Source organism: Balaenoptera acutorostrata, chromosome 9, assembly GCF_949987535.1.
Source record: "Balaenoptera acutorostrata chromosome 9, mBalAcu1.1, whole genome shotgun sequence".
NCBI classification, from domain to species: domain Eukaryota; kingdom Metazoa; phylum Chordata; class Mammalia; order Artiodactyla; family Balaenopteridae; genus Balaenoptera; species Balaenoptera acutorostrata.
Window position 1 is genome coordinate 72388691 of NC_080072.1, and position 21518 is coordinate 72410208.

The 21518-nt window shown below is 47.4% G+C and overlaps 1 protein-coding gene across 2 annotated transcripts in view; it reads left to right on the forward strand.

Moving 5' to 3' along the window:
• The window catches only part of PANX1 (pannexin 1), a 45507-nt gene that overhangs the window by 19189 nt on the left and 4800 nt on the right, over positions 1-21518 (forward strand). For both annotated transcript variants that reach the window (XM_007189810.2, XM_057553253.1), the window contains 3 exons: positions 6267-6406; positions 19065-19288; positions 20355-21013. In XM_007189810.2, coding sequence (XP_007189872.2) covers positions 6267-6406; positions 19065-19288; positions 20355-21013 — 1023 coding nt within the window. The remainder of the gene's footprint in view (positions 1-6266; positions 6407-19064; positions 19289-20354; positions 21014-21518) is intronic.

The following is a 21518-nucleotide window of genomic DNA, read 5'->3' on the forward strand; positions in this document are numbered from 1 at the left end:
GTTGAAGGTGCTTGATACAGATTCAGGCCTGTTTCATCCTGATGAGTTCTTGTTACTATTTCATGTTTATTTTTAAGCACTGACCACTACCCATCTCTTTCTCTACCACACAATCAGGGTCCCTTTCTATGTGATTATTCCCATTGAACTTGAGAGTTTATAATGCATTTGTTTTCAGTTTTTCTGACAACCTTAAAATATAGCAAGAACTTTGAAATTCAGTGCTTCATAGGTTGTATTATGACCTACCTGGATCCCCTGGGTATGTGTATATATATGTGTGAATGGTGTGTGTATGTGTATCGTTTACATTAAAGTGAAATAGAACTGAGTTTTTGTTTTGCAAGATAAAAACATTTTGCAAACTTTTAAAATATTCTATCGATAGTAATGACTGCTGTGTTCCCTTTCTGCCTCCCAGAAACAGCAAACCCAGGACTTACTGTTTTGTTCAAAGAAACTTTCCTGTCTCCCTCCTTCTCTTTTGACCTTCTCTGACCCAGCTTTCTTCAATAACCTGTGCTTCTTGCCTCCTCTTTCTCGTGTTTGGAAGGTAAAGATGGAAACCTGGGTTGATACCCCATCTCTATAACCCGCTAGTCACGAGAGCCTCACTTTCCTCATTTTTAAAATGGGTCAGTGTACACAGCAAGGGGGGGGGCGGTTCCCTTTTCTTGCTTCTGCTGCCTCTTCACTCTCTTCACTGTGCTGGTTACCAGGTTAGAATCTCTTCCATTTGAAAATTCCTCTAATGTCCTCCCAGGCAGTTAACTAGATCTTTCTATTGGTGTTTTATTAAACTTGCGATTTTGGTGAGTTGCATTAACTTCTCAGGAAGCCTGATTCCTGCGCTACCCTCACAGTTGCATGTAGCGTTTAAATGCAAAAGCAACGCAGATAACTTACTCCCACACAGCACCCGGGGAGGGCGGGTGCATGTTTGTCGGAAGATGTTGGGGGCTTGCTCAGAACACACAGCCCTTCAGATGTGGGCCCTCCTAACCAACTGAGTGATAATAATAACTAAATTATTATAACTGAGTGAGAAGAATGAAAAGAAAGCTTATCAAAAAAAGAGGGACAGGGGCTTCCCTGGTGGCGCAGTGGTTGAGAGTCTGCCTGCTAATGCAGGGGACACGGGTTCGAGCCCTGGTCTGGGAAGATCCCACATGCCACGGAGCAGCTGGGCCCGTGAGCCACAATTGCTGAGCCTGCGCGTCTGGAGCCTGTGCCCCGCGACGGGAGGGGCCGCGATAGAGAAAGGCCCGCGCACCGCGATGAAGAGCGGTCCCCGCACCGCGATGAAGAGTGGCCCCCGCTTGCCGCAACTGGAGAAAGCCCTCGCACGAACCGAAGACCCAACACAGCCAAAAATAAATAAATAAATAAATAAATAAATAAGAAAAATCCTTTAAAAAAAAAAGAGGGACAGCAAAACGAGGCCAAAGCCCCCTCTGGATGGGGTGGACCAGCAACAGAGAGCCTTGCACTAGCCTTGCACTAGCTAGTGTTGGTGCCACGGAGAAGCTGCTGGGCTGGCCCACCTCCCTGGCTCCTGTCCTGTCTCCCCTCAGGCTGTGTTACCCTCTGGTTCTCCACCAGCTGCGTCTGTGGTACAGGAACAGGTTTTAGCTGGGCTGACACTTAGGGAGAAGGGGTGACCCGCACCCTAGGCTCCAGACCGGGGCCCGGAGACTGAGTGGAGGGATGTCTGTGACGTGGGTCACTTGTTAGCAGATGTTGCAGCTGCTGCCACGGAGCCCCCGGAGCACACGTTTCCTGCCCGTGATCTTTCGTTCTATCCGGCCAGACACATATGGAAAGCCCACAGCTCTGTCTGCACTCTCAGCTGGACAGAAGTGGTGGTATTGTTCTTGGTGTAAAGCCAAAACTTATTTCTCGGTTTCTGTACAGTTGTGAAAGGCGGTGCAGATCTCACTTAAAGCTACTCCCTAGAAATCAGAGTGCCCTCATTCAGCCAACACGCGGCAGAGCGGAGTGGAAAGGGCATGGGACTCAGGCTAGAGGATCACTGTGGATTACGGACTCTGTTTCCTCAGCTGGGATGATGGTATCTGACAGGAAGACTTGATTGTTAGTTGAGATACTATTTATCATAGTACTTGGGAACGTTTAAAGCACCCAGACAGGTGTTATTTATTTGATACAGGGTGCTCTATGAAGTTGAGAGGGAGGGAAGGAGGGACAGAGGGAGGGAAAGAGAGAGAGAGAGAGAGTGTGTGTGTGTGTGTGTATGTTCACTCTGCTAACCAAGAGTTGAGATATTACTAGAGGAGATAAGACGTGCATGTCTGTACCACATGGTTGAAGGTGATTATATGTCTCTGATGGCTTTAAAGGGCTCTGGGAGTTGAGTGGGGACAGTTTCATGCAGAGGGTGATATCTGAGCTGGGCTTTGAAGGATGGACCATGGAGGTGGACGTGGAGGGGCATTGACTTTAACAGGTATTGGAGAGAGGGCCCCCCGGTCAGAGGGATTGATGTGAGGAAAGGCACAGATTGAGGAGCAAATGGGACCTGTGCAAGCCACAGCAATAATTGGGTTGGATTGGAGCATCAGTTTGGATTTGTCTTCTGGGTGGCAGGGAACCAATGAAAAAATGTTGAGCCAAGGGAGTGTCAAGATCAGAACTGAGCTTGAGGGTGGATGATCTGGCAACAGTTTGAAAAGGTGGAGGAGGGAGACCGGAAGCTCTCCTTACTGGAAGACTACTAAGAAAATATATAAAACACCTGTTTACCTCCCAATAGTATTGGTTTTTTCTTCCAGTTTTATTGAGGTATCATTGACAGACAGCACTGTATAAGTTTAAGGTGTACAGGGTAATGATTTGACTTACACGCATCCTGAAATGATGACCACAGTAAGTTTAGTGAACACCCATTGTCTCATATAGATACAAAATAAAAGGCAAAACAATTTTTCTTTGTGATGAGAACTCTTAGGATTTGCTCTCTTAACCACTTTCATATAGAACGTACAGCAGTGTTCATTATATGTGTCATGTTGCACGTTACATGCCTAACGCTTATTTACCTTATAACTGGAAGTTTGTACATCTGACTGCCTTCATCCAGTTCCCCCGCCCCCCATCTTCCACTTCTGGTAACCACAAATCTGATCTCTTTTTTCTATGAGTTTGTTTGTTTGTAAAGTATAACTGACCTACAACACTGTATTAGTTCCTGGTGCACAGCATAGTGATTTCGACATTTTTGTCCGTTACAAAATGATCACCCCCCCAATATCATTTTGAAGAGTAAATGAGATAAAGGATGTGGAGTTAACATTTGGAGATGAATCACGATGGTCCAGGTCCCGAGCATCCTAGCCCCATGGCTGCAGCTGAGCCTCCTGACGTGGGTGCTTTTAGGCCAGGCTAGGCTGTCCGGCCCTGGGTGAAGGTGTTAGGGCTGCACAGCCCAGCTCGGGCGGGTCCCTGCACCTTCCTGCTTGGACCTCCTGCAGGTCCCTCCCTTTACTCCCGCCCTTTGCTCCCAATTTGGCTCCTGCCCCTGCCTGGCTCTTGACTTCCTTTGTTTCCCATTTCTGGCCTGGGAATATCCAATACCCAGGGCTTGAGCTGCTCCTTTTCTCAGATTTGACCTTGACCCTTGCTAGGAAGCTCTGCCCATGCTGGTTAGTTGGAGTAACCAAGTGTTCAAACCACCCCGCTCCACCAGAGCCCCGGCTCCCGGCACCTCCTCCAGCTCGGCCTTGTTGGAGTGACTGGTCCGGAGAGGGGCATTTTAAGAGACTGAGAGTTAAATACAGATTCAAATTCTGATGCTACCATTGACTTCCTTGGGTGAGGGATTGCTGAATTACTGTGAGCTTCGGTTTCCTCCAGGGTAAAATGAAGACAAGACCTATCTATCTGTCTATTCCCCTCCCTCGATTTGGTTGTGAGGTTTAAATGAGGTAATGTAATGATTTAAAGGTGGCATGGTGTCCTGTGAATATTGGTTGTCTTTTCTTCTGATCTACCATTCCAGATGAAGAATGTTTACTTAGGAGGTCAACACGTGCTCAACCTCTGTCTGTAGACTCTTGTTAAATTTCCTTTCTTCTTCATTTGCAAAAGCTTTGGTGTGAAGAAGTTGAGTTATTTATGCTCCAGCAGTTTCCATCACTGCCCTGGGGGTGGCCCCTGAGGTTCCAGGACAACTTGAAGCACTTTTCCTATGGAAAGAAGGTTACTAGATGCTGGCTACCTGCACGAGGACTTACAGGCCAGACAGGTTTCCATGAAATCCTAACAGCATTGTCCATTTTCAGGAGAATGTGTTTGGACAGATGGTGCTAAGCAAGCAACTGGCCAGAAACCATCCATCTATAACCTGGGGCCTGTCTGTCCTTCTTACAGTATCTGCTGTTTTATGCCCAGTAAGCCTCGGTGTCTGGGACCTCATTAGAAGCATTTGACAAAGGAATAACTGATGCAAGAGCAGAGTGAAGCTAGCCCCGGGGGTCCTGTGCTATCCTGATTGCTCTATTTTTTATAAAATGTAAGAACTCAAGTTTAATGGGATAAGAGTTGGAAGGGACCTTAAAATGTCTTTCCCACCCCCAACTCATATTTAAGCCATTCCTGGTTGGCAAGAAGTTACCCTATTAGAGGATGCTTTCAGAAAGTGTGTGACTTTTCACAGTCATCTCCAAGGGCTCTATCTGAGAATTCCCTTCTTGACGTCTGTGGGCATAAAGGCACCTGATGAAGAAGAGGGGGTACTCAGAGCCTGGCCCGTTGCACCCCCTTCACCACAAGAATCTACTCTCTGGACAACATACCATCGCTACCCTCTCCTGTCACAAGTATAAAGGCCGACCCCTCACCAGAGGAGGGCGACCCTTTGAGGCTTTTTATGTCCCTCATGAAGGGACCCGGGAAGTCCAGCTCAGTGTCTTCCTACTGTCCTGTCCTCTCTGCAGGGTGGGGAGGGAGAATGGTGGGCACCCCCCTCCCCCATCTTTAAAGCTGTAACAGAATCTGCTAGCCACTTGGTACAGAAGGATGTGCAGTGTGCAACTGCCGGGAACCAGGTACACTACTCAGAATCTAGACATTAATGTCATCCCCATTTGGAGATCCATGGCTTTGTAAGTAAGTGACCTGAGGTCACCCGGTTGTGAGGGTCAGAGTTAGGTTTAGATACAGCTAACATCAGAGCCCAGGCACTTGGCACTCTCCCGCTGTGCAGGCTGTGGAAGAGAGCGTGTCAGCTGTCCCCCAGCAGCTGGTCCCTGTGCCTGGAAGGGACACATGTTCCTGTACCTGCTTGATGGGGCAGGGGAGTGGGGCTGGGCTCAGGGCTGCCAGGAGAGGCTCAGCACCAGGCCCTCTGCCTGCTGGCAAGGAGGGGAGACACAGCTTCAGCCCTGCACCCCGAAAGTCCTACTGGCCTGTTTTCCACGGTGGCCCATGTGAGTCAGGAGGCACTCAGGAGCATGAAGAATCTTCCAGGTAGTAACGGTAGCATTTGCGGAGCGATGTAGTTCTCAGTTTGCAGAGGAGAAAACCGAGGTCCAGAGCCCCTTCCCAGAAGAGCAAGTTAACGGCAGAGCCTCGAGTGGGACCCAGCTCTCCTGGTTTCCCATCCCGCGCCCATCTCCCTGCCTGCAGGTTTGCAGTTTGGAGCATCTGCCTTCTGAATGGAAACCACTTGGGCTGCAGTTTTGGCCTGTGCCTTCTTTTTTCTTAGAGGAGTTGGAAAACGGTCTATTTGCCATCCAGTGATGTATTACCAAATGTTCCATCAGCCTTCTCTTCCTCAGGCTGAATGTTCTTTGTTTCTTGGCTCTAAAAAGGACTCCTTTTCTGGTTCAATTTTCTGTATTGACGCTCCTCCTCTCTCCCTACTCCCCACCCTATAACCCTCTCCTTCCTCTCAATCCTCACCCCAAATTAAACCAACTCAGCGTGTTTCCTTTGCACGTGTTTGGCTCTGGTTCCTTTCCTGCTCACTTTTCCTTTATGATGGTTTCACTTCCTTAGAGAGTTTTTCCCCACCTGAGCCCAAGCTGCTGTCATGACCAGTGTTGGCCAGAAAGCTCGCAAATATTCAGCTTTACTGCAGACTTGGGGGTTTGGTTTTGGTGCTGGCCTCGCTCCTGTAGTGGTGTTTGGTGACTTAGCAAACACCTGGAAGTCTGAGGCAGGGAGGGAGGGATGATGGGTGGGGCAGGAAGGGTCCAGACACCTGCACTTTCATTTACTTGGAACAATCTGTTCTTGTTTCTTAGGTACCCAAATAAGCTGCTTCTCCCCCAGTTCTTTCTCGTGGCGTCAGGCCTCCTTCGTGGACTCTTATTGTTGGGCAGCCGTCCAGCAGAAGGACTCCTTGCAGGGTGACTCTGGAAACCTTCCATTGTGTCTGCATAAGGTAACTGGGGACATTGCAAAAATCACCTGTTTGCTTTATAGACGTGGGAACTGAGGCCCAGAGAGGCTGCACCAGTCCAAAGCCACATGGATGCATGTGGCCAACCAGGGCTGTAACTCAGATTGTAAAACTGTAGCACATTAAAATCAGAAGGAACCTCAGAGATTACTTGGTCCAGCACCTTCCTTGAGCAGATGGGAAACTGAGGCGCTCCTTGATTTGAGCTCCATAGTGGCCGGCACCTCATGTGTCTCGGTGGCCTTTCTACCCTTGATGCCCAGCAGTGTCTGAATCATACGAGGCTCTCAGTACATTTTTTATGCCTCATGAGCTTTGTTAGAGAACAGCAGAGTCGGGACTCAGAGCTTCGGCCAGCTCCTATTCCACCACACACAGGGTCTCTTGGAAAAAGTAAGGACCAACGTAGAGGTCAGTAGCTTCCAGCGCATGTGTTACTGCAGCATCGAGAAGCCCAGGGATGACTCCGTCTGGGGGTATTGGTTGTAGCACAGCTTTTGGAATACATGCCTTTGCTTTCTGATGGGTCCACATGCTGCAAGGAAGGGGAGATGCTACCTGGGAGACACCAATGTCCTGCAGAGAAGAGGGGCAGGTCAGGAGCTCCGTGGTCGGGGGAGTGTAGAGGCAGCGCTCGCAAAGGCTGGGCAGTGTGGAACTTGGGCCAGAGTTGGCAGGTTTGTGCAGGAGAACGTTCTCTGCGTAATGAAGCAGCTCCATTGGGTCTTCTCCATACTTGTGATAGTAGGACTTTGTTTCAGCCTGTCATTACTTTCAGCCACTGGTTCTTTTGTTCATCGTGAAAATGAATAGAATGTTTGTGCATTCTTCAGCATCCACCAAGGAAAGCATGGTATGTTAGCTTTTTTTTTTTTTTAATTTTATTTTATTTATTTATTTTTGGCTGCATTGGGTCTTCATTGCTGCGTGCAGGCTTTCTCTAGTTGCGGCGCGTGGGCTTCTCATTGCAGTGGCTTCTCTTGTTGCAGAGCATGGGCTCTAGGCATGTGGGCTTCAGTAGATGTGGCACGTGGGCTCAGTAGTTGTGGTGCGTGGGCTTAGTTGCTCCGTGGCATGTGGGATCTTCCCAGACCAGGGCTCAAACCCATGTCCCCTGCATGGGCAGGCGGATTCTTAACGACTGCGCCACCCAGGAAGTCCCGGTATGTTAGCTTCTGAAAAGCCAAAGGCTGACGTTTGTTTGACTCTCTCCTGCCTTGACCTGTTGCTGAACACACAGTCAGCATTCTTCTTTCTTAAAAAGAACAGTTTAGGGCTTCCCTGGTGGCGCAGTGGTTGAGAATCTGCCTGCTAATGCAGGGGACACGGGTTCGAGCCCTGGTCTGGGAAGATCCCACATGCCACGGAGCAGCTGGGCCCGTGAGCCACAACTACTGAGCCTGCGCGTCTGGAGCCTGTGCCCCGCAACGGGAGGGGCCGCGATAGTGAAAGGCCCGCGCACCGCGATGAAGAGCGGTCCCCGCACCGCGATGAAGAGTGGCCCCCACTTGCCGCAACTAGAGAAAGCCTTCGCACGAACCGAAGACCCAACACAGCCAAAAATAAATAAATAAATAAATAAAGTAGCTATAAAATTAAAAAAAAAAAAGATATTATGATTATTCCCAATCTATAGAAAAAAAAGAACAGTTCAAGTCCTTTGCTGTGACTCAGGCTTGTTTCCCTCATGTTTACGTATTGCATGCCATTTGGCACAATGATGCCCTACACTGACTCCTTTCTTCTTTGGGGTTGGGCTTTTCTCTTGGACTTTCGGCCTTAGCGTCAGCTGGGTCCTCATCAACTTTGCATGATGCAGTAGCCCGGGCAGCGAGTAATAAGGATCTTCCGTATGAATGGGCACAGTTCTAGAAACTGAACATCTTTGTTTGCAAATCTAAATGCGTGCTGTTGTAGTTTAAATCTGTTTGTTTTAATGGTCTTCTGGGAATGGAAAGTTGTAATCAGTGGCTGGGCTGGAGATTGATGGATCCACAGAATAGGAATATATATTCTGGGATTGTCCAGTGTAAGAGTTGGCAGGGACGTTAGAGACTGCAAAACCTTTAGAGCAGGAAGAAATTCAAAGATTGTGATCCAAATGCATTTTACACGTGAGGATAAGGACACCTTGAGAGGTCACGCCCAGGAGTCACAGGACTAGTTGCTGGCTGTAAGATGAGAATCAGGTCTCTGGGCTCCCACTGCCCCTGCAGGATAGGAGGGGAAGTCTTGTAGAGCAGCGTGGGTAGTCAAGCCTTAAGTTTTCGATGTTAGTGAAAGATGAAGGAGCTCTCTTTCTGGTGATGGTAGTCTAGCTTGTTTTGGTGGAAGTTTGGCTGAGGATCTGAGCAGAGTTCTTGCCAGATTCACAGGGCTGGAGACAAAAATTGAATAGGCCAAGTTGGAAGGACCCTGGTCAACACCGTAGGCTTGAAAGGCCATCGCTGAGGAGTGAGGGGTGATCCAGAGTTCAGCCAGCCCTCATAGGGTCTAGAGTCTTGGTTCAGAGCATTTCAGTTATCGACTGAATGAAGAAGACTTGGGATTGTCAGTGTCTTTAGTTCACCTGCCAGCCAGAAGCAAAAATAAGCCAGTCCTCCCTGGAGGAAGTAACTTCATCCAGAGCCTCAGATTCTCGCTCCGGTTTTTCACATATGATGTTCAGCACTCAATCAAAAATAACCAGAGTACGAGAGAAAACCCAGAACTAGAAACAGACCCACAGGAGATCCAGATAAGATAGGAGGATCTTACCTGGATAAGTGTGACTTTCTTAGCCAGGCCAGATTCTGTAATCACAGCTGCCTTATTTTCACATTGATGCCTTTTCAAGTGGTGTGTGTATGTGAGAAAGTATACACATCGTAAGATTCACCATTTTAGCCATTTTTAGGTGTGCAGTTCAGTGGCGTTAAGTACATTCACATTGTTATGCAGCCATCATCACCATGCATCTGAACTTTTTCGTCTTCCCAAACTGACACTCTGTACTCATTAAACACTAACTCCCTGTCTCCCCTTCCCCAACCCTGGCAACCACCACTCTGCTCTCTGTCTCTTTGAGTCTGCCTACTCTAGGTACCTCATATAAGTGGAATCAAATAATATTTGTTCTTTTGTATCTGGCTTATTTCACTTCGCATGATGTTTTCAAGTTTCACCCGTGTTGTAGCATGCATAGGAATCCTCTTCCTTTTAAAGGCTGAATAGTATTCCATTGTATGTATACGCCACATTTTGTTTACCCATTCATCCATCAGTGGATACTTGAGTTGCTTCCATCTCTTGGCTTTTGTGAATAATGCTGCTGTGAACATGGGTGTGTAGATATCTGTTTGAGTCCCTGCTTTTGGTTCTTTTGAGTACATGCCCAAATGTTGGGTTGCTGGATTCTTTTTTCAAGTTTAGAAAGCTTTTCCTTTTGGTTTTCTTTTGGCCTCTCCACACTCAATGGACTCATGACTCTTCAGCTGGCTGGGACCATCTCCTCCAGACTCCTCATTTCACAGAGGGGATGCGGAGGACGACGGCAGGCGATGCCTTGTCCAAAGTCCCATGGCCAGATGGGTTGAGCACATGGCCTCTGTCAGATTTCAGGTGTTTTTCACATGTGAAAAGGTGCAGGTTTGATTTGTGTGGCTTCAGAAGTCTAGACTCTCACCTGTTAGTGAAAGTTACCAGTTGGTGAACTTTAGCTCGGCACCAAGAGGGTCTTTCCAGCAGAAGAGCTGTCCAGTGGAGGAGCCCGCTGTTGACCCAGGAGGTCCTTAATCCAGGGTGGACGTGAAGATGTGTGTCGTCTTCCCGTATCTTTACTCCTCACTCTGTCTGTGCTTCCATCATGTAAAAACCCACCTCCTTAGATTAGTTCTTCGTTCTCGACACCCAGCTACATCATCCCCAGCCCCTCATTCATTCAGGACTTTGGTGAGAGTTCTTTACCCTAGGGTGCCTTCTGTGTCCTCCCACATGATGCATCTGGTGCACCATTCTCTGTCTCCAAGGACTTTCACCTCCTTTCCACTTGTCACCGTTCCGGTGGACGCCTCGCTCTGTGTGCCTCATCACCTGGAGCTACGTTAGGACATCCCACCCTGTACCGCCACCTCCTGCCCTCCAAGGCCCTCCCCCACCCCCTTCAGAGCAGACGGAAGCTCGGACACGAGAACACCCTCAGCTCCCTGCCATCACACGTCCCCGACGCCCCCACGCAGCACCAGCCTTCCCTGTCCTTTTGGTGAATGGATGGGGCCCCTCCTCCCGAACGAAGCTGCTCTCCTGTGTGACCCTCTGTGCCCTGGATCCCCGTCCCCGGCTGCAGGAACACCTCCTCCCCATCTCTCTCCTCTGCATCCTCAACCCGTCCCTTCTCGCAGGCTCTCTTCCCACTGACATTCTAGCACGTCCATCTCCACCAAACTGGTCTTGCCAAGGTCACCTACGCCCTCCCTGTTGCTAAGTTAATTCTCACTCGCCGGGGCTTATGCTACTTGGCTTCTCTCTGACATCCAGTCCGGCGGACCACGCCCTCCTGCAGATGCTCTCTTGACTCTCCGGTTAGAGTCTCCCTTTGTCCGTCTCTGAGAAGTTGGAGTTCTGTCCTAGGCTGCCTCCTCTGCACCCCTTCCCTGGACCATTTCATGTCCCTGGTTTCAGTTTCTTTCCATGGGCTGTTCACAGCCAGGTCTTTGTCTCCAACCCAGCCTTCTCTCTTGAGCTCCGGATCCACACGCCCAGCTGAACCCTGAACTTGAACACTTGAAGGTCTGGCACGCGCCTCTGGCACAGCTTGTTCAGAGCTGAACTTCCATTTCCTGCCTGTCCCCACTGTGACCTCTAGCTCAGTTAATGACACCACCAACCATCCTGTTACATCAGCCAGAAGTCTGAGGGCCATTTTGACTCTTTCTCCATCCCCACATCCTGTCAGTCACTGAGCCCCATCAGGTCTGTTTTCATAAGGAGCTCTTAAACTCTTCCTCCTTCTGTCCAGCCCCTAGGGCCATCCTTCTGTCCAGCCCCTAGGGCAGCCGGCCATCCTCTTGCCCATCTTGCTGCTGTCATTCCTACTCTCCTTCTACCCCTTTCCACATCATCACAGGTGTTCTTTTTTGCCTGACTGTCATTTCCCTAAACAAAACCCTCCAGTGTCCCTATGAAATGTCTTTATTTCTTTAAAAAAACAAAACAAAACAAAACTATTTTGGCTAACAAGGTTCACTCTCCCTCTGGCCCTTGTGAACCACCGCAGCCTCACTTCCAAATCCGGTGAACTCCTAATGCATTTTCCCAGTCTCAGCTTAAATATCATTTCCACCTAGAAGCTTCCTCTAAACCTCTAGACTGATGGTTGTTGCCAGTTCAGACTGCTTCAAGGGCCGGATGGGTCAATGTGAAGCTTCCAGGAATAAAACTGTGGGCCTGCTGTGTAGACAGTAGACTACATGCCCTCCCTCAGGCATTCAGATCCTAGAAATGGGCCAGTGGCCAAGCAGAATATCAGCTTCACTCCACCCTGGTCTGTGTTGCTTGGTTGTGTATTCCCAGAGCAGCCTGTACTTTTCCTGGAATCACCCTGGGATATGGTCATTACTTGCCTTAATTCTCCTTAATTGATTCTTTATTTCCAAGACTCTAAGTTCCATGCAGGCGGAGACCATGACGTGTCTTGTTCATCACTGTACCCCGAGAACAATGCACAGTCCACAGTGGGTGATCAGGGCACACATATGGAAGGGAGGAGGGGAATGAGGTGGCTTGCAGGTCCTGATCAGAACCAGACTTAGGTCTCTAGGAGCATTCTGACTGGTGTTCACAATGAGGGGGTTAGAGGCACAGGGTTTATGTGAACACTTCTCAACGCACTTCTGATGCCAGAGTTAAAACCAGGAGACCCAAATTCCCGCCCCGAAGAAGTTACTCAGTGTAATATTGAAGTATGTGTTGGTGTAGTTTATGGCAGTGGTATAATTCATGCTGTCATCCCTCCCCACCTACTTCTTTCATTTCTCCTGCCCTGTTTCTCCTCCCTTTCTCTCCTGCTCCCTTTATTTCTAGTAGCCTCTAGTATCTCTGAGGAGTCGTCTCTGGTGGAAATATGGGTGCATTCAAGGGGCCAGCAGGTGGCACTCTAGGACTGTTTGACAACTGGCCTTTTTTGGGTGTTCTGGTCTCTTTGTTCAAGTTCATAAAGTAGGCCACTGTTAGGCAAGATTTCTTTCTGAAACAGAAAAGCCAGTTTTTGACTGAAAAACAACAAGAAAATAAAATTAACAGAGTTGTCAAATCTTGCTATATTTCCTTTAAGTGGATTCACAGAAACTTAGTTGCAGGGGTTCTCTGAGGCTTCCAGACCAGAGTTTTTCAAACCTTAGCATTATCTGTGTGAAAACACAGGGTCCTAGGCCCCATCCAGAACACAAGTTGGAACCTGTGGGGTTAAGGCCAGGAATGTGGTTTTTTATCTACTTTTTAGGAGAGTCTGCTTCTGCTGGACCAGCTTGGGTTCCAGTGTAGACACCACTCATCTAAACCAGTGTTTCCCAAACTCTGTGTGCACGCAGATCACCTGGAGATCTTATTGAAATATAGACTCAGATTCAGCAGGTCTGATGGGGGCCTGCATTCTGCATTTCTAACAAGCTCCCAGGTGATACTGAGGGTGCTTGTCTGTGGACCACTCTTTGCAAAGCAAAGATCCAGGGCAGGGGCTGGCAAACTGACATACCTGCTCCAGCCAAATCCAGCCCATCACCCATTTCTGCAGATAGTTTTGTTGGAATACAGCCATGCCCATTCATTTACACGTTACCTGTGTCCGCTTTTATACTATGACAGAGTTGCCTAGTTGTGACAGAGGCCATATGGCTCACAGGTATTTCCCATCTGGCCCTTTGCAGGAAAAGGTTTGCCCATCCCTGATCTAGAGCTCTGAAGCCCTCCCAGATGATCCAGTGAAAGAGAACTCCCTGCCTCATAGGATAGTCCATATCATGTTCGTACAGATCTTTAGGAAGGTTTTTCCTTGCTTCCTTGTAACTTGGTTCTAATTCTATTGACAGGAGTCTTTTCTTCTTTCACACACAAACGCTCTGCTTGCCATCTTCTCTTTTACAAGTCTCTACTCCTGTTAGGTCCCTCCCAGAATGTCACCCAGCACGAAGCCTGCTGCCTTGGGTGTCTTCCCTTGAGTGCAGAATAGAATGACATACCCCCTTAATTCTCTCTCCTCTGTAAACTGCCCATGGAATGCATCAGCCATTCTGGGGAGCTCTTCACTCATTGGACTTCCCATATTTGAGGTTATCTTTAAATGCATCACTATCCAAACAACATGCATTCAAGAACCCACATCTTTCACGAATCCTTATGTATCGCTTCCCCTATGGAATTTGTTCTTGGTTTACCTGCTTCCTGCCAACTGACCCTTAAATGTTAGAGTCTCATGTCCTCCCTGGTTCTCTTGTCTTCTTCTCCGTGTTCTCCTTGGATGATCCCAGCCATGTTCTTGGCTTTGACCATCTATAAGCTACAAAATCCAGAGTTGCGAGGATGGCCAGGTTGTCTTCTTTTTTTTAGTTATGTACGACACACCTCCACCAGGGCAGTGCCTTAACTACACCTCCACCTCCCCTGCCTTAACTACAGGTATCTCACGTTCAGACTCTCATCTTCTCAGGTCTGCCTCCCTCCCCTCTGCTGTGAATCTTTTCCTCCTTGTTTCTTTATTTCAACTACTGGTACCACCACCCATGCCCTCATGTAAGCCAGAAACCCAGGATTAGCCTTAGTTCTTCCCCTTTTCCATCCATCACTTCCAACTGGGCACTGGAAGGTATGTTTCCCCCTCTGTGTAGTCTCAAGTCTGTCTTCCTCTCCCCACTGCTGCTGCCTTAGTTAGTGCTTATCCCTTACCCCCTCTTTGCTGCAGTAAGCTCCTGCCTCGTCTCTCCTCTCCAGTGTCTTCCTTTCTCCATGGCTGTAATCATCTTTCTAAAATAAATTCCCATCATGCCCTCCACCGGCGGCTTCCCATACTGTGGGAGCTTCATAATTCGGTCCCCGCTTCCCCTTTGTATGAGTTTCCTAGGACTGCCGTGACAGATGACCACAAACTCAAGTAGCTTGAAAGAACAGAAATGTCTTCTCTCCTAGATTTGGAAATCAGGGTGTCAGCAGAGTCGGTTCCTTCTATGGGGCTCAGAGGGGAGGGTCCATTGCATGCCTCTGCTAGTTTCTGGTGGTGGCCGGCAATCCTTGGCATTCCTTGCCTTGTAGATGCATCGCTCCAGTCTCTGCCTCTGTTTTCACGTGGCGTCTCCCCTGTGTGTCTCTGTGTGCTTAGAGGGATACCAGTCACTGGATTAGGGCCCACCTTAAGTTAGTATGACATCATCTTCACTAGTTACATCTGCAAAAACTCTATGTCCAAACAGCGTCGTGTTCTGAGGTTCAGGGTGGACATGAGTTTTTCAACCTACTACACGCCCTTCCAGCCTCAGCTCTTACTACTTCCTCAGCTGTGGGCTTGCTCATTTACTTTGGTGCCCGGGATGGGTGAGAATTCACCAGGTAGACAAGGAGAAAGAATTCTAGACAGAGGAAAGAGGATGTCTGAAGGGCCACAGAGAGCTGAGTCTTAACATAATAGTGCTTTTTTTTTTTTTTTTTTTGGCTGCATTGGGTCTTTGTTGCTGTACACAGGCTTTCTCTAGTTGCGGCGAGCGGGGGCTACTCTTCGTTGTGGTGTGCGGGCTTCTCATTGCAGTGGCTTCTCTAGTTGTGGAGCATGGGCTCTAGGTCCGCGGGCTTCAGTAGTTGCAGCGTGCGGGCTCAGTAGTTGTGTCTCATGGGCTCTGGAGCACAGGCTCAGTAGTTGTGGCGCACGGGATTAGTTGCTCGGCGGCATGTGGGATCTTCCCGGACCAGGGCTCGAACCCGTGTCCCCTGCATTGGCAGGCGGATTCTTAACCACTGCGCCACCAGGGAAGTCCCCATAATAGTGCTTTATGGGTTGTTTGTTGTTGTTGTTTTGCCTCACTGTACTTTAAGACATAGCTCAGACGTTACCTCTTTTACAAAGACTTTCCTCACCTCCCCAAGGACATCTCTATTCCCTCAGTACTACATATTTTGTGATCATCACTTTTACGTTTTGATTATTTAATTATTAGCTGGTATTCCCACCCGACCTGTGTGGTCCTGGGGCAAACTGTGCACTTCCTCTTTGGGGCCATGCTCCCAGCCCACTGCCTGATACCTGGCAGGTGCCCAGGAGATGTTTTTGAATGAATTAACCCATCTGCATTTAATCCCATAAGACGTGATCACATCCATTTCACGGGAGGAGTCGTTCAGTCCTAATTGGATGCTCCTTTGCCTTAGATGAGCTAGAGGGGATTTGAACATGGAGGGAGGCTGGGGCGGATCCCCTCCAAGGTCCCTGCCATCTGGAGGGTCTGTTGTTCTAACTACAACCCTTTCCAGAAACAAAACAAAATTTTAAGGCAGATAGACTGAAAAGTGTACCGAGTTCTTGGTTTCACCTTGCTGTGAGAAGCTTCACCAACTTTGGAATAGCTCAGTACTAACTAACATGGGCATCGTACAGAATCATGCAATCATAGCTTTGAAAGATGCCAAGCATCTCAGAACTAATTGGGAGTAGACAGAGCTTAGAAACAAAGCCGTTCCCATCCAGCAGATGTACTCATAAAGCTCGGTAGTTTTTCCATGTTCCTTATTTGGGTAAAAGGATTTTAAAGACTATAATTTAATGCTTTTTTTGGATTCTGATTTCATTTGAATTCATTTTAAAGCCATCTTGCTGCAGATTCACTGCAAATCACCTTTTTATGTTTGATGAAAAAGGAACAAGAGGTTTAACTATGGAGAAAAACTAAGAAACGGGGCATTCAACTACATTCCCCTAGAGGTGATCAAGGTACAAGGATATTTTAGAAGAAAGCAAACACCTTTAAACATTCACGTAATACCTTTAAACATTCATTTTTCAAATTGAGTGAGCTGTGTTGAACTATTCATTGGTGCTAATTATTGCACCGTGTTGGCATGTTAAGAAAAATGCTACAGACTGTAAACAGTCACTTCCTAATTCAAAAGAACAGTTTGAGATAAAATGCTATTATTCAAGTAGCTTTGAACCAAAAGTGACTTATACACATATTCCACAGCCCCAAGTTAGAAGTAGTGTTCCCTCTGTGGTTCCCAAAGGAAATGTCTGTTTCTTTCAGTTATGGATGCAGCACAAACTCAACGTCACGCAGTTAAATTTTTATACTAATGGGCACCCTTCAGAGTGACTAGCATTGAAGGAACACTGCGTTTCAGTGTAGCCAACTATGAATTATGTAGCCAAAATGCAGCTAATCACAGCCTGTTGTGTGTGTCATTGTGTAGCAGCTCTTTGCAAATTGGATTAGTAGTTTTGAGAACCCCATCCCATGCCAGAACCCCAAAGGGAAGCAGCTGCGTTGGTGAGGGCTTTGCGGAGTTTCCGAGCCATTTGTGCTATTTCTCTTGCCCTTGGGGCAGGGATTCCTAAAGCGGGCTCCATGATAGCATCAGGAAGTCCACGAACTAGGATAAGAAAACAGAGGGCAGCTTTATTTTTTATGTACTTCATGCTAAAACTTAACATTAAAAAATATGTATGTAAGTAGGCAAGAACCTATAGTGGTATTAGTGCCATGTGTGACTGTCACCCACAGAAATCACAGCTATCGTGGAGTATTTTTCACTCGTCATCACTTCAGAGTTACTGTGTTGTTGGACCATCTGTTAGATCCCATTAAATGTGTTGACAAAGACGCACATACACATTTGTCTTTTAATGTTGTGACAGCTGTATATCAACATCATCCATTTCCTTTGCGAATTTATGTGTTATTTTATGCATTTAAAAACGTTATTCTTCATAAAAAAAACAAGGAAAGACTGAGGAGCTGTCCCAGAACCAAGGTGTCTAGGGAGACGTGACAGTAAAACTCAATGGATACCCTGGATGGGATCTTGAAACAGAAAGAAGACAATAATGGGAACACTGGAGAAATCCAAATAAAAGCCTGGAATGTAGCTAATGGTAACGTGCCAACGATGGTTCCTTCGTCTTGACAAGTGTGCCATGGAGATGTCCGATGTCAACAGAGGGGAAAACTGGATGAGGGTTATTCGAGAACGCGCTGGACCATCTTTGCAACTTTTCTGTACATCTGATCTATAGTGAGAGTCACGCTCTTACTTGGTCCGCTGCCGGCTCCCAGAGAGGTCGGGGTGGGAGTTTTGTGTCAACTCAAGGCTATCGTAGCCTCTTCCTGTTACAACTCTGAGGAACTGTGGAGAGAGACCAATCCAAAGGCAGGGAGGAGTTTTCCGGAGAAGTGAAAGAATTTGCGGTGTATTATGGTGAAAAGAGGCATGGTTCTGGGATCAGAAAGGTCAAGCTTCATATTCCGTCTCTATCACCAGCTTTGTGCTCTGTGGCCAGAAACTGCTCTGGGCGTCCTCTTTGCAAAGTGAGGCCATCGGCAACGGCTTTGCCAGGGTCATTGTGAGGACTGAAGATAACGTGCCCACTGAGTAGCCTTTCCGTTGGTTTTAGCTGCTGTGTTTTAGTGCCTACGACATGCCAGTCACCATGCAAAGCATTTTTCATAAATTATCTAATTTAATCTTTTTAACACCTGTATTACGTGACCATTTGATAGATAGGGAAACTGAGGTCAGAGGCTCAGCAACCTCTCTGCGAAGACCACTAAGCTGAGTTTAACTTCAGATCTGTTCTGGCTGCAGCTTCCTGCGTCTTCTCTGAGGCTAAGCCTTTCCGTACTGCCCTGCGGACCTGGTTACTGGATGCTCTTCGCTCCCTCTGACTTCTGAATCCCCTCTCATTTGTTTTGAATGTACATCCAGATCGGGTTGCTCCCCTCGTGACTGTCACCCATTGTGGTTGGCTTCTCTGGGCTTGAGATTATCTGGCTGTAAAATGAGGATGTTGGGTTGCCCTCACTATGTCTGTCCACTATGGAAGTCCGTTCTGCATTTTGTGAATTTTACCTGCTTATTTTAGCTGTTTCATGGGCTGATTACAGGATCACTGAAGCCAACATTTTTCTAATTTGTTTTGAGCAACGTTATGCATTTCTGTCATTCTCCCAAATTCCAGAGAGGAAAAAAAACAGAGTTCTAAAAGCCTTAGTGACCTCCTAAAACCATAGCAATTAAAAAAAAAAAAGAAGAACCCAGAGGCCACTGTGACATTTACATGTTCCTTAATTGCGATTTTGTCAAGGGATTATTCTAAAGGACAGGGGGAACAATTTAATTTTTTGTTTCCTTCTGTAATTAGGGAGGAGACACCATGTGTCACCATGTAGTTGCCAATGATTTCAAATTAAAGTCTATCGAAGTGGAGGGGGGAAAGGTAGTTACCAGCGTCACGTATTACCTGGACAGGTGAATTTAGCCATAAGAAGTAGTTATTGGGTAAGGAGCCTGACTTTCACAAGCGATGTGGGCGTGCACTTTTGTGTCAAAATGAGAAAACCGCTAGCAGCGCTTAGCACGGTTACTTCAGGGGTGGTCTGTTGACCCCGTGATTCGCGCTCCTGTTTTTCAGTTTTTCCCCTACATCCTGTTACTGGTGGCCATCCTGCTGTACCTTCCCTCCCTGTTCTGGCGTTTCGCAGCTGTTCCGCATCTTTGCTCAGATTTGAAATTTATCATGGAAGAACTTGACAAAGTTTACAACCGCGCAATTAGAGCTGCGAAGAGCGTGCGTGACCTGGACTTGAGAGACGGTGCCTGCCCAGCTCGAGAAGTTAACGAGAACCTGGGGCAAAGGTAACTTAGCCCCCAGCAGCCAGCCCGTCAGGATTTGGGAGTATGAGTTGGCAGCCCTTCTCCTGCCCATCCGGGCTTAAGCTTCTCACTACCAGTACATGGGGAACTGGTGACCCGCCCTGGGAGCCAGGAAGGCCCACTGCCCCAAATCTCACCCCCACCTGTCTGCCCCAGCACCTGTCATCACATCAAGAGTCCTTCCCTTGTGGAGTGAAGCATCGCAGTCTCATGTTCTCAAATGCAGCGCTGGTTGCTTTGACCTACCCCTTCATGGAGAAGCACAGAGGGTGAAGAGACCCCTGAGCACAGAGAGCAGATGGGAGGGAAATGGGGAACAAGTAGACAGCGCCTTGCTTTTTTCACGTTCTTGCTCCGGTTTTTGTTATTGACAATAGCAATGTTATTAATAGCTCTCATTTTTAAAAATACTTAATATAGCTCAGACACTTGAGTTTTCGAAATTACGTTATCTCATCCTCAAAACATCATTACAGATAACGGCATTTATTTATTCCCCCCCCCTTTCTTTTTCTAGGTAAAAACACTGTCTTATAGCTTTAGGTGGGAGACCTGGGACCTGGACCCGGTCTGTGGGCCCGCAGGCTAAACCCACACCCACCCACCTGTTGGCCTTCTGCTGCTCGCCTATAGGAGGCATATGTGTTCTGGTTAGGCTAGAAAATTTTTCTTTACCTTATTCTACACACTTGAATGGTAAATATAGGTTAAAAACACAGCAGCAGAATAAGAACTAGCAAATTTATTTAACAAACATTTAACATTCACTAGGTGCCCGGAGTTGTTCTAAGAATTTGCAAGTAGAACATTTAATGAACTAGACCTTCCTTAAAATATTAAGGGGGGAAAGTGTTTTATTATTGCTTTTCCTTCTTTTTTTTTAAAAAAAAAAAAAACCTGATTTTATTCCCTGGTACTCTAGTGAAGTTACAGGTAGAGAAGTATGGGAGGGAAGGCACTGGAGATTTTCGGTGTGATACTGTTGAATATGTTTCTATTTGACAATCTTGGTTAAGGGTTTAAATTATTTTTATTTGTTTCTTTTCAGTTTGTGGGAGATATCAGAAAGCCACTTCAAGTACCCAATTGTGGAGCAGTACTTAAAGACAAAGAAAAACTCCAAAAATTTAATTGTCACGTACATCAGCTGTCGGGTGCTGTCACTCAGCATTATACTGTTAGCAGGCGTCTACCTGGGCTATTACTTTAGCCTCTCCTCCCTCTCGGATGAGTTCATCTGCAACATCAAATCCGGCATCCTGAAAAATGACAGCACTGTCCCCGATCGGTTCCAGTGCAAACTCATTGCCGTCGGCATCTTCCAGTTGCTCAGTTTCATCAACCTCGTGGTGTATGTCGTGCTGGCTCCCCTGGTGGTCTACACGCTGTTTGTTCCATTCCGACAGAAGACGGATGTTCTCAAAGTGTATGAAATCCTGCCCACTTTTGACGTTCTGCATTTCAAGTCGGAAGGGTACAACGACTTGAGCCTCTACTTTCTTTTCTTGGAGGAGAATATTAGTGAACTCAAGTCGTACAAGTGTCTTAAGGTTCTGGAGAATATTAAAAGCAGCTGTCAGGGCATTGACCCCATGCTTCTTCTGACAAACCTCGGCATGATCAAGATGGACGTGGTTGATGGCAAAAATCCTGAGCCCGTGGAGATGATGGCAGAGGACCAGGGGGACCAGACGGCAGATCTCAAAGGTAGGCTTAGCTCTCAGGGTGGAAGCTGGGGAAGCCCACAGAGCACCTCTGCAGCCGCCTTTTATGAATGACTGATGGTCTTTCCCCCTGCCCACCGTTGTTAAACCATTTTCCTGGTGTGGTTTTAGGTGAAACCCCTCAGTGCTGGGAGAGAGAGGCGAAAACATTGGTGCTGCCCCAAATTTCCAAAGGAAAGCATCTAGGCTGTGCTCTCTTCCTTCTCCTCATTCTCTGTCTTTCTCATACTCCACCCCTTGCTCAAGCATTCTTCTCTGATGTCATTCTTGCTAATTTTTTCTTGTTTTACTGGCTTTTCTCCCTATACTGCGGATCGTCTTGTCTGTCATTCTCCATCGCTTACAAAAGAGACTGAGAGTTTATTGATTTAATTGTCGCCCTGACCCAACTTCAGCTGCTCTGCAATGAGGCTAAGATTAACTGGGTAAGGCAAAGACCAGGAGGTAGATTTATAGCAGAAGTTAATTAGTGCCGATGGGTCCTGCCG